General features: G+C 37.8%; 1 protein-coding gene across 4 annotated transcripts; it reads right to left on the bottom strand.

Annotated features, from left to right (window-relative positions):
- Window positions 1–13076: 13076 nt before the first annotated feature.
- Window positions 13077–15437, bottom strand: LOC148010512 (glucan endo-1,3-beta-glucosidase 11-like). Of its 4 annotated transcripts, none has more exons than XM_087671870.1 (2): window positions 15105–15437; window positions 13077–14262 (listed from the first exon to the last, which is right to left on the bottom strand). In XM_087671870.1, exon 2 carries the CDS (start codon window positions 14205–14207, stop codon window positions 13101–13103), a length of 1107 nt encoding a protein of 368 aa, XP_087527996.1. In that variant the 5' UTR covers window positions 14208–14262; window positions 15105–15437; the 3' UTR covers window positions 13077–13100. The 4 variants fall into 4 exon arrangements, with proteins under 4 accessions (XP_087527996.1, XP_087527994.1, XP_087527995.1 ...); XM_087671868.1 differs by having other exon boundaries at window positions 13077–14269; window positions 15105–15436; XM_087671869.1 differs by lacking the exon at window positions 15105–15437 and adding an exon at window positions 14642–15097 and having other exon boundaries at window positions 13077–14269.
- Window positions 15438–15802: the final 365 nt, after the last annotated feature.

Raw genomic sequence — 15802 nt, 5'->3', positions numbered from 1 at the left:
GTGCTGGATTTATGCCCTCTAATTTCAATGGCTTGACTTCCTTCTTTTGTACCAATACTTGCCAAATCCGAGAGTTCCAATACTGGAAGCTATTGCTATCTAACTTCTCTATGTTGCAAATAACACGATCATTGAAAGAATTTGAAGCACTTGCCATTATGTTTGCCAAACAAAGAGTGTATGATATGTGATAATAATAGCAAATTAGCCCCAAGACCAAGCCAAAAAGAGTGCAGCAACAAGAGGAAGATTACATACGAGAGCATAAATCTTCAATAAGTCTTTAAGGCCACAAATGGGAATCACTAAAGCAAATAGCCACTATCCAAATGCAAACAACTACACTTAGATCTAAGTTATAGATCTCAACTCAAGCATATATGGCATAAATAGCAATTCCAAGCATCAACATAATCATGTAGCATACTTGAATAATATGTAGGCATTCAATACATATATATAATTGTGAATGCTTGCTGTGTCTAAACTAGAATTGTTTTGTTTTGTGTAAAACCAAGAACAAAAAATTACATAGAATCAACTCTATTAGTGCTCGAATCTATAGTTCTCGCCATGCTCTTTGTTTTGAGCTATGGAATACCTCAATTTGATATTGTATGCAAAAATTATGGCCAAAATGTGAAAGTGTTCTCAAGTTGCCATATCTGCCCATGACTTCCACAACATGCTCTCTACTAAAAAAATGGATAGAATGATTGCTTCTTAGCTTAGTAAGCACTCAACAATGTTCAGCTAAACTTTGGGAAGCTCCTCAACTAGCATGGAATAAGTGTTGAAGATCTAGAAGCCAATGTATACCTCAAATGGACTAGAATGGGGCTGCCATGACATGCTCTCTTCCCAAGCTGAATGCAATGCCAATGAAGCTCCTCAAATGCCCACTTTGATACTAGTTGAAAGGTGGAGCAAGAGTCGAAGCATAAGGAGAAGCAATAAAGAAGAAACAGCTATGGATGTTCAAGCAAAAGAGAGAAATATGGTATGTGGAAACTCCAACAATCACAATGTGTGACTTGACTTCCCTTATTCTATTGTCATGTAAAGAATATAGAATAAAATGAGAGTGATGGGCGGCCACCACATCTGTAGTGTATAGGTATGTGGGTGGTAAGGACAAGTAAATGTAGGTGGCTAGGCACATGCAACATTTACCCCCAACACATTAATCTCAAGTATCCCTTGAGGCACCTTGTGTAGCATCTGCAATGGGTGTCACATCCATAATTAGGATAGTACAATCTTGGGACTCCATGTGATTAGATAAACTATCTTGGTTGCATGTAGGGTCATGTTGAAGATCCTCTTAAGCTTTACAAGACTAGAGCCCATGCATATTAACCCAACATAATTCTTGGACGAGGGGCCACACTAAAAGCAAAAGAGAACCTACATTATCATTAGCAAGAGAAAGCCCAATAAGCAAAGGTGGGAATTATGATTGAAGAAAAAAAGCTAAGAAAAGCATCACAAAGGGTTAAAAAGCAAACAATTTGTTTAAACATCACTAGCACAAGGAAAGTCATGTGACATTAACACAATTACTGATTGAAAAGTCTAAAGGCTAATTGAGTGATAGAAGTTTAAAAGGTATATGAATTGCAACTGAACACATAATCTAGAGAAGGTGAACATAGATTTGCATATACATGTATCTCAAAGTCTTGAAAGAGAAGTACATGCACAACTAATTCAGTAAGGAAAAACACTTATGCAAGAGCTAAAAAAGAAATAGGGGAGGAGAAAAAATAATAATTTGTATTTGAAAGGTTGGGTTTGTAGACCTAGATCCGAAAGACAATGAGCCAATAGCCCCTTCCTATCTTAGGATCAAAGTTACTGCCAAAAAAAAGCATGTTGTTGATGCTTTTATCAATGAAGACATAGACTTCAATATTATAACCTATGAATCATGGATTGAAATAGGCCAACAAAATCTTATGCTAGCCAACATGATCTTTAATCCCTACGGGGGAAAACTATGTTTTCTTATAGGAAAGTGTAAAATCCTCACAATTATTGAGACTGAAAGCTTACCCATCTTATTCCATGCACTCCCAAACTGTGAGGATGTGGGGAAGGAATACTTGTAGGTAAGGCTTTCAAACAAGCAACAAAATGCAAGGTTGATTTTGTAATGTAACAAATACATCTAATGCTTCCAAATGTGAGGATAAGTACAACTTGTAGAAAAGGTGATCTTGCTAGTTCTCAAGGAGAAGGAAATGAGAAAATCTCTAACTCAAAAGAGATACTGGCTAGTGAGAGAAGTAAGGAAATTCTTGAGGAGTTTCTTTGGGCATACAATGAAGAAAGAGAACCTATTAGTGGGACCTTCAAATGAACAACCTAGAGAGAGATACCCAAGAGACAAGATGGACCTATAAAACTTGCAGAAAACCACAAAAAAGATCCAAACATCATAGGTAAAGATGCTGATGGAGGGCTAGTATGCAACAATGGGTTCCACAATCTTTGTTGCTTGCTCAAGGATATTGTGTAAGAAATTGTTGGTTGTGGCTACCCAAACCACTTGCAAGACCACCTTTGTCACACTACACAAAAGTGCCTCCTCAACATAAGAAAAAAACCCTAAATGTAAAAAAAATCTTGAAAAGGGATAGGTCGGGGAGGCAATGCTCATCAAGATCCCTAAGGACGTGAGCCATACACAATCGGACAAGATAAAGCCCCTCAGCCACCACCAACAACTAAGTATAAGACAAATTGTCCACATCCATAATTCATATGCCTAATGAAGAATAGACAGTTGAAAGGGTTGATTATTTAAAACAAGAGGAAATTGAATCAATGTAGCCTACAATAATGCTTTGCATGACCTAGGGAAGGCCCACGAAGAGATGAAAGAAGAAGTGATCCCTAATGAGTAGTCCAATGATGTAGTTGCCAAACCAAATGATGGTATATAATCTCCTAAGTTTTAATCTTCATTATCAAAGAGAAAGAAAATGAAGCAAAGGAAATAATAGTAGTAGCAAGTAGCACAAAAAGCCACAATAAAGGAGTCCACAAAGTAGAGTGAGAAGCCCAACCTTGACATAGTACCAATCCATAAATATATCCATGGCCGTTTATGCCAAAAGCGCTAGGTCTATGAATGATTCCAAAAGTTCCAAAGATTCTAAGAAACAGGAGCTTCCAACTATTGTGAATGAAGCTCAATCCATTGATAATAAATTACATGGTGTCCAATCAAGCATGGAAACTAGACAATCACAACCATTAATTGTGACTACACTTATCACATTTGATAAGGATCAAGACATGGTGGCCACTAAGCCTTAGGATGAACATGAGAAGCTTGAAAGCACAAGAAATCTTGTGCTCCTTCAATCTTGCCATCTCACCCTAAACCTCTTACCATTTTAAAGCCCAGAGAAACAATCACAATCGTAAAGAAATGGTAGCATAGCAAGCTTGCTTAGAAAATAGGAGTATCATAGAGTGTCTTACGAAATCAAAAGCTAGGTTAAAGTTACTTATATGCATTTATATTCACAACGACATGGGTACGTTGCCTAAAGAACATGAGGAATACCTAGCATATCTACTGATATGGGAGGAGCAAGAACTTCTTAGTGAGCACTATACTAAGCTTGTAGACAAACTTCTAAAACACATCTCACACGAGAAAGCTGAAGAGTGCCACTTAACAATGATATTCAATTAAGTGCTTTGTCATCATAACTTTTTCAACATAGAGGAGCTTTAAAAAACAAGTTGAGGAATGAAGCCAATTCAAGAAACTTTGGTTTAATAATCAAGCTTTGATGGTTGAAATCAGAGGCAAGTTAATGACTATCTTGAAGGAGCAATGAGCCATATGGTAGTCTTAGAGAGACCTCAACCTATGTATCCCCTACTTCCTTTTTCATACCGACTATTGTATATGGTATGGCCTTAGCAAGACCCATTCTAGAGTATCCCCTACTTAACAAAAATATAATGAAAGAGGAACTTCATGTTGCTAGCAAACAAGGATAAGGAAGGATACTACTCACATTGTGTAGTACATATCCTTCTTGGTAAAGTTTCCATGACACCTTGATGCTTGTGCTACATTAGATTATAATCCTAAGTTCTACAGTTGTCTTTTAACATCTTAGAGTGAAATGGAATCATAGAATCTAAACATACACTATATCAAATATGTTTTCAATAATTGTATATAGACCAAATACAATATTATTTTTTTTATAAAAAAGCCCCACACACCCTATAAGCAATGTCTATCAAGAAAAGGTAATCAAAATCAAGGTTAACACAACTAGACTCAAGTAAGTGTTACTTATTTTGATTGACATAGCTCTATTTATAGAGTTTGACACATGCCAATTGCATGTAGTCTCTTATTTTTATCAAGTGATTGCATGATAACACAGATGATTAAGTTGGTGGGTCAAATGTTTGAAGCCACCAATAACTATTCTTCCCCTCAAGAATTTCCAAAAGCAATACTGAGAAGTGAAAAGCTATTTAAAACACCTCACCAAAAGAGACATTAAAGACTACATTTGCAAAGATTGGGCTCTAGATAAAAGTTTTATTCCAAGGGCATATTTATTGGCCACTATCTCTCCCCACAAAGAAGGCACAATACCAACGAGAAGACAAATATCTATCAATGTTGAAAGATCTTCCTCAACCAATCCATAATTTTAGCAATACTCTACCTTGAACCTTATGAACCACTATCATTACCTCTTCAACATCAACCATCCCTCCTTAAGCCCCCTTAAGTATCTTGATCTTGCCATTGTATTCTTATCCCCAAGGTTGGAAAGTCTTTCTATATTTCATTGTATTAAAAAAAAAAGAAAATAAGAAAAGAAAAAAGAAAAATATGCACACACAAACACGGCACTACACCTAGGGGTCCTTATGCTAGGTATACCCAATGGCCTTGGTTACTCGGCTCCATCCCTAACCCCTTAGCCCTACTTCCTATTCCCCCCCCCCCCCCCCCCCCGGTAGACTCATGGCACATCAAGGGAAAGACACACCTAGGAAAGTTGGGCTCACCAATGGTTAGACATATCTCTCTAGTTCATTACACAAGCCCTTCCAATCTTTTTCAATCTCTCATGGTTGTAGCAACAATACAGAAAGCATGACAAGTCAAATGGGCATTGCTCAATGTTGCAATCTTACTTAGCATTGTAGTCTCTATTCATTAAAATAAACCTTTATCATCATATCCATGATTGAGAGCTCCACATGCCATATAAGATTTCAAGGTTATTCTCATGATGCCCCATTGACTCCTCTATCGTTCGGCCACGATAATACTTCCCATCACCTACCCATCAATTAGTATGCTACTTTATCAACAACCAATAAACAGAAGCCATCATGCTGTCTTCTAACTATGTAATAGTTGATGTAAGCACATGCACTCACATAGTACTTGCACCATAACCTATACATATATTGGTTCCGTAAGTGTGGGACAAAACTTTGGCATTTGCCTCTTGAGTTTGATCCATCTTCCAATCCAACCAAATGTCCTGTGCATGCAAAACAAACTAGCACTACCCTAGAGAGAGAGAGAGAGCACAAAATATTTTCCCTTGCTGGTACAAGGAAAATTGGTGGCTTGCGATTTCTACCTAAAGATAGCAACCTCCGTAATGACCAACTTCAACCATCCCACTTGATTTTGAAAAATATTCCACAAGAAGATCCTAATTTCCATGAGTTGCATCTAATCCCCATTATCACTTCTTTCTTGACATCCAATGTGCAAAACAACTCCAATTCCCACAATTATCTCCTAGCAATCTCATTATCCAAATAGAGCTCTAATGACAACCACTACTCTCCTCACAAAGATCCCACAATTGTTTTAGACATTCCTCATCTTTTGTGCAAGCTAAAGTGTGCTACCTAGCTAGGATGGGGGTTAATGTTGATCGTAATATGAAAAGGCGGAAAAATGGCAAAGCAAATCGACAAAGGTGGATAAAGGTAGCAAAAGCAAAGAAAAGTGCAAATCAAGAGAAAGACACAAGGCATGCAATAATCTTTGGGTCAATGCCCACAATCATAAAATTAATTGTGATATTATTTTGAAAGCCAAGTGTAGTGCTTATGCAACTTATATTTTCTACCAAGAAGAAAGACTTGCAATTCAGTAAGGGTGCAGGTGCTAGCTTTCATTCACTTTCATGATAATGTTGGTGTAATTTAAATATGTATGCATAAATTGAAGAAAGATCAGCCAAGAATCAAATAGGAGAGATGAATGCTCAACTAGGGTGGAAGCCCAAACTTCAAACCCCATATATAAAAATAAAAAAGTGAATGGATAAGCTCATTTTTATGGTGTGCAATCTTGAGAGCATGCTTCTTCTTGCTTCTATTCTATCTACTTGTACTCCATCTAGAGAGAGAGAGAGAGAGAGAGAGAGAGAGAGAGAGAGAGAGAGAGAGAGAGAGAGAGAGAGAGAGAGAGAGAGAGAGAGAGAGAGAGAGAGAGAGAGAGAGAGAGAGAGAGAGAGAGGTGAAGCTTCTTTGATGAACGCACTCTTCTCGTCTTCCATTCCTTGGGTGGGAGCTAGATTGAAGAAGAGATTGGGTTGTTTTTCTTCTACTTCACATTTCCTCTTATGGACCAGGTGCTTGTGAATGAGTTTGGGAGCTATGGTTAGAGGATGCAGATTGAGTACCATTGCATAGATTGTGGAGCCACCATCAAGCCTTTGCTTTTCTGGGGCATTGAGGAGAGGCAATGTGATGATTCACTTCACCCTCAATGATTCGTTTGTTCTTGCTTTCATCTTATTGGTAGAAAAATGGATAGATTGATGAGTGCGAGGGATGTATCACTATGTGAGAGGTAGCCATTGCCAATTCGGATGAAGTGCTTGAAACAATAGGTGTTCTATCAAGTCTAGGAGTCAAGTTTGCAAAAGCTCTAACAAGATTTAATAAGGCTGAGAAGATAAATTAATCAATCTGTTTTATCTATATTCTTTGTATGAGGATCTGTTACTTTGCAATGATAAGATGATTCAATGCTTGAAAATTTGAGGGTCTATCAGTAAGTTGTGTAGATAGTACTAAGGGAAAGAGTAGCTATTGCTCCAAGGAACCCCCTTATGCAACTAGAATTTGGGGATACTCAAAAGTATCCCAAGGTTATATTGTTTGTCATCCTTTTGAGAAATCTCTAACTTTACTTGAATTTTGGAGGTTTTGAATGACTTATAAATTGGCCTTTGATTCAAGAATTTTTATTCTCGTAGGTAAGTGATGAACATCCATTGCATATGCAATGACTTGTCAATCACACATGCTAGAATTTTGAGAGAACATAATCACTATCCTAGAGAAAATCATCTTACCTTAGTCTATGGAGAGCTATGGTTGGATCCTTTATTTTACTTGGATGCAAGTATTCCCAAAGACGTAAAGAACCATATTTAGCTACTTAAGTGGATTGAGGAGCTCAAGGTAATTGGACTTTATGAAAAGGATAGGAAAAAGTGCAAGAACAAAAAATTTATCATGAGGAACATATGGGCCTATGATTAATATAGTACCATTATTTCTCTAGACATAATTGCTCTAGCATAGGACACACCAATCTAAGAATGATAAACTCTTTGGATATCCCAACCTTTTGAATCATGGTTGATTCTTGGACACAAAAGCTGGTATGCCTATCTTTGTATAAAAGAAACTCAAAGAGATACATTATTTTTTATATGTTTCATTAATAACTAGATACATCATTCTACTATTTACTTTTGTGTATCTAACAAGTGCATTATAAACTTAACAAGCTACTTAAGCATGTCTACTCATGATTCGTGGTATTCATAATAATGTACCAAATGGCCTATCAATCCTCAAATATAGAAATTTGGAGGAGTGGAATGATTGTTATTATCGCAAACCCTCATTTCACTTGAATTCAATGAGGTTGGTTTGGGGGAACGCCATGGAGGATCTCTTATCACTCGTTTGTGATACAATCCCAATTAGCATAGGAATATTAGAAGGATTTGATGGATAGAGGTCCTAAAGCTAGCTTTTCTCTACATCTTCATAGGGGAAAGAACCAATGATACTATGACCATTAATAGAGAAATAATGACCTCAACTATTTGAAGCTAACCCTAGAAGGCTATTACTCAAAGTTTGTGAGTCTCCAAAAGTATGCAACACCAATGACAACATCCCAATATATTGTAATATTTTTCCAAGTGTTGAATCCCTCTCTGTGGACACCCATCTGAAGGCAATGAGGCTTGCAACTCTTAAAGATGCACTTACTCGAGCCAAAGCCCTAGCCCAAGAAATCACCAAGATTGACTTGTATCATGAACACTATATTTTTTTTGGAGCCTCTTCTAAACTTTATGCTCAAAGATCTAGCAATCAAAGCTCATTTTTCATCTAAAATTGTCAACTTAGCCAAGACCTACATATATGCATGTAAGATCCACATATATATTTACTCATGTACTCATGTAATACTAAACTATATATGTAAGGCAGATTGTATGGAAAAGTATCTATGCAAGTACATTTGGCTGATTGTTTGCATGGCTCATAGCTTAATATTTGCATTTTGGGCCTCCTTTGTAGCCAAATTTGTGAAATGTTGCATAGAAGAAGTACATTGAATATTAAAAACAACCATGGAAGAGACTTTCCAAATAAATGTGGGTAAGTGAGCAATATGAAGACTAATGGATAAGACATTGCAATGATCAAAGAGTCAAGAGTGACAAGCAATAAGAAATGCTTTCAATGTGGAACAACTAGACACCTGAGGGTGAATTGATGTGGCTATCTACAAACTCTAAACCCTAATAAATAAGCCATGATAAGAAAAGGAAATGGAAATAACACAAGAAGTTGAAAAAGAGGAAGAGTGATCAAAGCTTTGGTAAGTCCCATGATAGGACAACTACTTGAAGAAGAGTTCACATGAAGAGAAGAGGTTGAGCAAGGATCCATTCATGTGGCAATAGAGAACAAGGGATATAATTGCCAATCTTCAACCATTCAAATACCAAGAACTTACTTGGGTAATTCTTTCAGAATCTTAATTGTTTGTGGAACTATTTGTTCTTTTTAACACCAAATATTGTAACTAAGTTGTGTTTAGATACTAAGGCTACAAACAAAATGATCATAGGATGAGTTAATAGGAAATAAATTACTTCAACTAAAATTGTAGGAAAATTTATTTTCATAGGGAAAACAAAAGTTGACTTTTATATTTGACATGTAGGCTACTATGCTTGTATATTGTGATGACTTGGGTTAAGCAGAGCAAGATCCTATGTGCTAAAGTGGAGAAATTAACTTCCAAGAGCTAGAAAGAAACAATGGAAAGACACAAAGGAGAGGCTAGAAGGACAAGGGTAGGTCCACCATCTAGCCACTAGCCAAAGTTAGTTGACCTTGAAAGGGTTTATGGGAAGGGTAATTGTTTACCTAATCATGTTGAACAAAACCAAAGAGCCCAAGGAAGGCAAATCACTTTTGTGGATCAACAATTTTCAAGAAGAATCGACAAACTCACCTTCTAATAGGTAATATCTACAACACCTTGTGGATCAACCACTTTGATGATGTATTTCTAGAAGAGTTGACAAACTTCCTTGCTAAAAGAATAAATCCTTGGAAGAGAATCCGTATCTTAAAGGCCTTATAAAGTAGAATATATGTACATAAAGTTATAAACTTAGTAATAGTTAAGGTAGTTGATCAAGCAATTTACCTTGGGGAGTCTAAAAGATGAAGGACGGATCCCCAAGGCTTTATATTGACTTGACAAAATTATAGCAAGTGATTGTCAATAGCACGTACATTATACCTCAAATTCACTAACTCCTAAACCAACTACATGAGGCCAAAGTCTTCTCCAAGATAGACTTAAGATCAAATTTCATTAGATCAAGATCAAGGAGCAAGATATTCCAAAGATAGCCTTTAACACTTATTATGATCAACTATTAAATTATAGCTAAATCTAAGCATAAATGTATCAATTAAGAGCTAAAAGATGGCCAAAACTTAATATTTGGGTTGTTATAATAAAATTTCAATTCACATGTATCTTCAAGTTAATATCTCAATAATACTTGTGAATAAAGAAAGCATGCATAAGGAGAACTTGCATAGCATTTTGTGTCTATAAAAAATATCTTTAAAAATATTAGAAGTCATTCAAATCACTACCTAAAAATAACCAAAAAATAGAATTTTTCCTAGAATTGCAAAATTCGACAAACATGTTATCTTTCTCTAAGAACAACTTAAAGAATAATGAGATTTAGCGAAAAGCATGACAAATATAAGTTTTGCTTCATTTCACAGAATTTTCTTTTTATAGTGCATTAAAATTCCAAATGAGTTGAAAACTACTTTGCTTGGAAGTTAGGTCTCTACACACATTTTAATTCAAAATTTCACCATGTGTGGGTCAATTTGGAGACCTACTTTGGAGGCAAATAACTTTCTAAGTTCTAAGAATTGATTCACACATATAATAGAACATAGCAAGTAAAAAGATCTATAGAGCATATTTTATGGTGTATTGCTAATTTTGAGGATAAGGTTATTAAAATAGGGTCCAAAGTTGGCTAAAACACAAATTTTCTATTTATTTATTTGAAATTTGTATTGAGGTCACTTAGGACTCTAATATCTTAGTTGACCTTAGGTATCTCCTTCCTTTACAAAGCATTATCCTTGTTTGAGTGTTCAAGCTACCTTTCTTCTTTCTTGCTTGATTGCATCTAGTGTTTGCTACTATTCAACAAGGTTGGCTAGCCAAGAACTCTGTGGCTTCCTTACCACCTATATGCACAACTAGCTCCTCATTTTGAGCCTTGTGGCTCTTATCTTCCTCAACTACCTCCTTACAACCTTGTTCTCCATACCTTGGATCATTCTTGGGCATGCCATGGCAAAATGCTTAGAGTCCTTCCAGATGTAGCATAAATCTAAGAAGGAAGAAAATTTGACTCTACGATGATTTTCCAAACCATTTGCACTAAAAAGCTCTAGCACATAAGGGGACTCCTCACACAATCCCACAAAAAGCATGCATGTTTTTTGGACTACATGGTGCCATAGATATTTGCAAGTATATATAAGACTTTGGCCAACACCTCCATTAGGGGTTGCACTTCCCTTCTTGTCACTATGGTAGAGTTAAGAAAGAGATCCACTTTGAACATTCATACATGAAAATGTCATCTAGTACAAACTTGGTTGACTAGAAAGGAAGTACACCAAGTCTTTTATATGTGCAACAAAGCTCCCAATAATGAAGTATCTTTTAATAAAAGAACCAAAACATTTGAAGAAAAGTTCCTCACCAATGAATTGATGTTGATGTAAGAACACCTTGTTTGGAACATGTTGTCAAACCACCTAAATAACTCATCCTCCCTTGGCACCCAATCCATGAAGTAGAAGTGGATGCCGTCCTCAGAGAGTAGAGGGCATATTGATGGAGCTATGTGAATGAAAAGTTTATAGGAGCCTTGAGAAACTTTTCTTAGACCCCAACACATCTTTGTGCTTTTGATAGTGGATTTGAAGACTCTTAGGTAGGTCCTTATCCAGCTTCAGTAGGCTAGAGGGATCCTTATCAACTTGTGGCTTTTGTGAAGATGGTGATTGCATGGATTTGCCAATGTGGTAGTCATAGTTAATAAAATAATAACAGAAAGTAAGGGTTCATAAAGGCCTTAATTTTGCACATTTCAACCATCACATCCTCGCCCATTCTAATCCGATTCTCTCCTTGTCTCATTATCATGTTTAAGTGAGTGGTACCTTCTATAGATGTCTTTGAGTGATCATGCAAAGTTTTTCTGACAACAAATTCCTCTAGAAAGCTATTAATTGTGTTCCTTGACTATTGTGCTCTGTATTGGCATACACTCTTTTACTTATACTATTCCATAATAGCATTGCAAGCTATTGTAGTGGTTTAGATGCACTCTTGGTTACAAAGCTAAATAGCTCAAGAAAATTGAAATACTCCAAGTTAACTAAAGATGGGTGTCACTTCTATTTCTCTATCTTATTTTATCTTCTTGTTGTTTTTCATATTGACTATTTTCTCTTCCTCTCTAGGGTGTTACTTCATGGCAATGATCAAGTGCACTCTTGTGCATCCTTGTGTTATTACATAGTCAATCACCCCATCTTTAGTAACGAATAATAGTTATTCGTTCAACAACATTTCAAGCACCCTCTTGTACATCCTTGTTTTATTACATGGCTTATCACCCCATTTTTAGTGGATGAATCACATTTCCTCATATTTCTATTCCTAATCATGCCTTCAACTCATAGTGGTTGGGGTATAACACTACATACTTCATGTTCATTAATACACTAGCAACACACACTAAAGAATATATATCCTTAAAATACCATCCAAAAGATTTTGGCACATTATGAACGGCCAAGTGGTAACTAAGTCTGGTAAAGCTTATTATTGTCTAGATAAGTAAAGAAGAATAAAGGTGGCTTTATATGGTTGAACTAATGATCAATTTAGCTACGTGGTTGAACAAGTTTAAACATCTTTCATGCACTTGGCCTAAGAATCTGTACAAGAAGCCATGGAATCCATTTTTGTTGTGGAATGTTCATCCCTTACCTCTTAACTAATCATTATGCCAAGGTCTTTCAAAGTTTGATGTCTTTCTTAAGACACTTGAAGCTCAGAATCATAGGTAACACAATCTATTGTCCTTCATAAGGCATTTGGAATCGGAACTTATATGTATCTTAAATAATCATTGTGGCAAGGTCTTTCAATGGTGGGTGTACTTCTTAAGACCTTTGAAATCCAGAATCATGGTCTTACGAAGAATCCAAACTTTATGTATCTTAATAACTAATTATTGTGGCAGGTACTTTCAATGTTGGGTGTCCTTCTTAAGACCTTTGAAATCCAGAATCATGGGTAATGCAGTCTAATGTCCTTCTTAAGACATTTGGAACCTAGACTTGTGCAATGCCAGAGTGCTTAGAAATTGAAGGCAATATAGAAGGAAATAGAGTATTGCAAAGGACTAGCTTGGCCACTTATGAGTAAACTTAAGCGTACAGATCTGTTCTGGGTGGCTGCTTAGGATGAACCAAACACAAAGGATGGCAAGTAGACATGGCACAAGAGGAGAGACCATCAAGCGGGAGCCGACAGAGACATAGTAAAGGGTGGAGGATATGGGATAATCCAGCCCAAAATTATAGGCTTTTGTGCCATCAGGCTTGAAGAGCCCATAGTTCCTCTCTGATGTTGGGCCTGGCTTTGCATCTTCATTGAAGAGGGCAAATATGTAGGCTTCCAACGGCAAGCTGGGTCTCAATGGGGTGCCTTGGTTGGCTGCCAAACGCCTGATCAGATTAGCATTGTATGCCTGTGCATATTGCCCAGTTGCCCCTGCCTCATCCATGTCCCCCCTGGATGGCCACCCTGTTTCTGAGACTATAACCTTCACATCCTGATAGCCCAGCTTTGCCATGGCTGCATAGATTGCATCCACCTGTGCATCCAACATGTTGTAGTATATCAGCCCTGTGCCTTTGTCTGCCACTCCCATGTTGGCACTGAAGAGGACATAGTCCAAAGAGACGGTGCTTGGGCTCGCTTTGTAGGCGAAATATGGGTATGCATTGATCATAAAGGGAGAGCCTGTCTGTGAGAGAAAAGACAAGAGGGGCTTGATGTATGATGTGACGAGCTCATTTGAAAACATGCCAGAGGAAGGTGGATATGAAGTGGATAAAATAGCTAAAGAATGAGGGGTTGAGATCTTAATCTGGTCATCCAAACCCACACTTGACAGTGAATAATGAATGTTTTTCATGGCAGGAAGTAAATTTGACATCAGCTGGGTGTCATTGCCTGAATAGACCTCATTGCCCACTGCTATGGCAGAGATCTTTGTGTTGGGCAGATACAGCAGTATGTTATTCTGCACCCATTTCGACGCTTTTTCTGAATCTGTGAGGCCAGCTACATCCTCATTGCCTATACCGACAATGAACGAGATCCCTGTGTTGCCAAAGACGCGCAACACAGTTGCATTCGTGCTGTAGATCTTAACCTTGGTGACGGAGATGGACTGCAGGAGCTGCACTACCACAGCTGGAGATGGAAGGTTGTCGGCCACCATACCATAGTTGATGCCCACATTCAGACTATCAGCTAGTGCACCATGATAGTGGAAGCTGAATCCTTAACCAAAACAGCAACATAAAAACAAGACAGGCACACGAAATCATCAGAATCATATACCAAATCATAAAGGCTCAGCCTAATCATTCTAAGCATGCCCTGGCACTGATTCTAACAAATGACTGATCCTGCAATCTATTTGCTCATGTGTATTTGATGGTCCCAGGGTTGCCCCTTCAGGTGACATGGAAGGGAGCTCCCTAATACTGAATGAAGCTCATGCATAGGACTTCTGAGATGAGCCTCCATAAGAGGCATGCAGGCTCTGTTGTTTGCAAAAGATCTAAAGAGTCAGAATACAATTCAGGATGCATGCAGAAATTGTGAAATTGCCATCATTCATCTCATTTACTTTGCCTTTGCATTACTTACATCAGGCAAGACAACTGAAGCTCATCCTAAGGAGCCTTCTTGCATTTCAGGGCACAAGGCAGCATTCGTCTCATTTTCCTTGGCCTTACAGACATCAGGCACAGCAATTGAAGCCCATCCAAAGGAGCTTTCTGACATTCCAGGGCACAAGGCAGCATTAATCTCATTTACTTTTGCCTTACTTACATCAGTCACAACAACTGTGACTCATCCTAAGGAACTTCCTTACATTTCAGGTCACGAGGCACCTGCCAGGAGATCTACAAGTAAACCTTAGGCTCTTGGTGCACCACCATTGGGACAACCATGTCACTTATGTGCAGAATAGATATTAGACATCCATCTCTGGACACTCTCAGGAGGCACAGTCTGGCACTGTGGGTAATTCCTACATGGGTGTCTGACCCACCTTCCTCTTAGTAAAAGCATCAAGACAATTAAGATGTGATGCGAGTGCTAGTACCTGACAGAACCCAAGAAAAAAACAGAGTGATCCACACCATCCTCAATGCTCAACCTCTGCAAGATTTCAGTTGATCCACACTATAATCCACAGCTTGGGAGGAGTGTTCCTGATACAATTTGACAGGAAAGACCCAAAACACGGGTGAGCCGGATGATGGGTAACATGTGTGAGAGAGACGTAAGAGGAACGGTCCCTTTGGAGGGGAGGGTAAAAGGTTGAGAGACAGAGAAGGGAGAGCAGTGCATCATATATAACTGTGCAAGCAAGCAGAGAGACTGAGAGAAAGAAAGAGGGAGAGAGGGGGGGGCTTTGTGTGGATATGTGCATACTCATAATATACAATTTGTATGGGCTCTCTGCAAAAAGCACAACTTAACAGGGCAGCAAAATTGAGAGGAATTCTTGTGCCTGTCAATGAAGGCTGTCATGTCAACAAAAAGTGTGTATATGTTACTGTGTGTAGATGAGTGTCCCTTTCTATCTTTGTGGACAATTTAGCATTGGTAGGCAGACAAAGAAAGAGTGTATGTGAATCTATAGTACTATGGAACAAAAGATGGAGGTTGAGATGGACTTTTGTAAAGGGCAGTAAAGAGAGAATATCTATATGCACAAGGAGAGGTAGGAGGCTAATATGCCTCTAAGACATTATGAGCAATCATGCCATGTTATTTGGATTCTCCTTGGTTTTGTGA

This window comes from Lygodium microphyllum, chromosome 29, assembly GCF_053477565.2.
Source record: "Lygodium microphyllum isolate KBCC chromosome 29, Lygodium_microphyllum_v1.1.10, whole genome shotgun sequence".
Lineage (NCBI taxonomy): Eukaryota > Viridiplantae > Streptophyta > Polypodiopsida > Schizaeales > Lygodiaceae > Lygodium > Lygodium microphyllum.
This window is presented reverse-complemented; position numbering and strand designations above follow the sequence as displayed.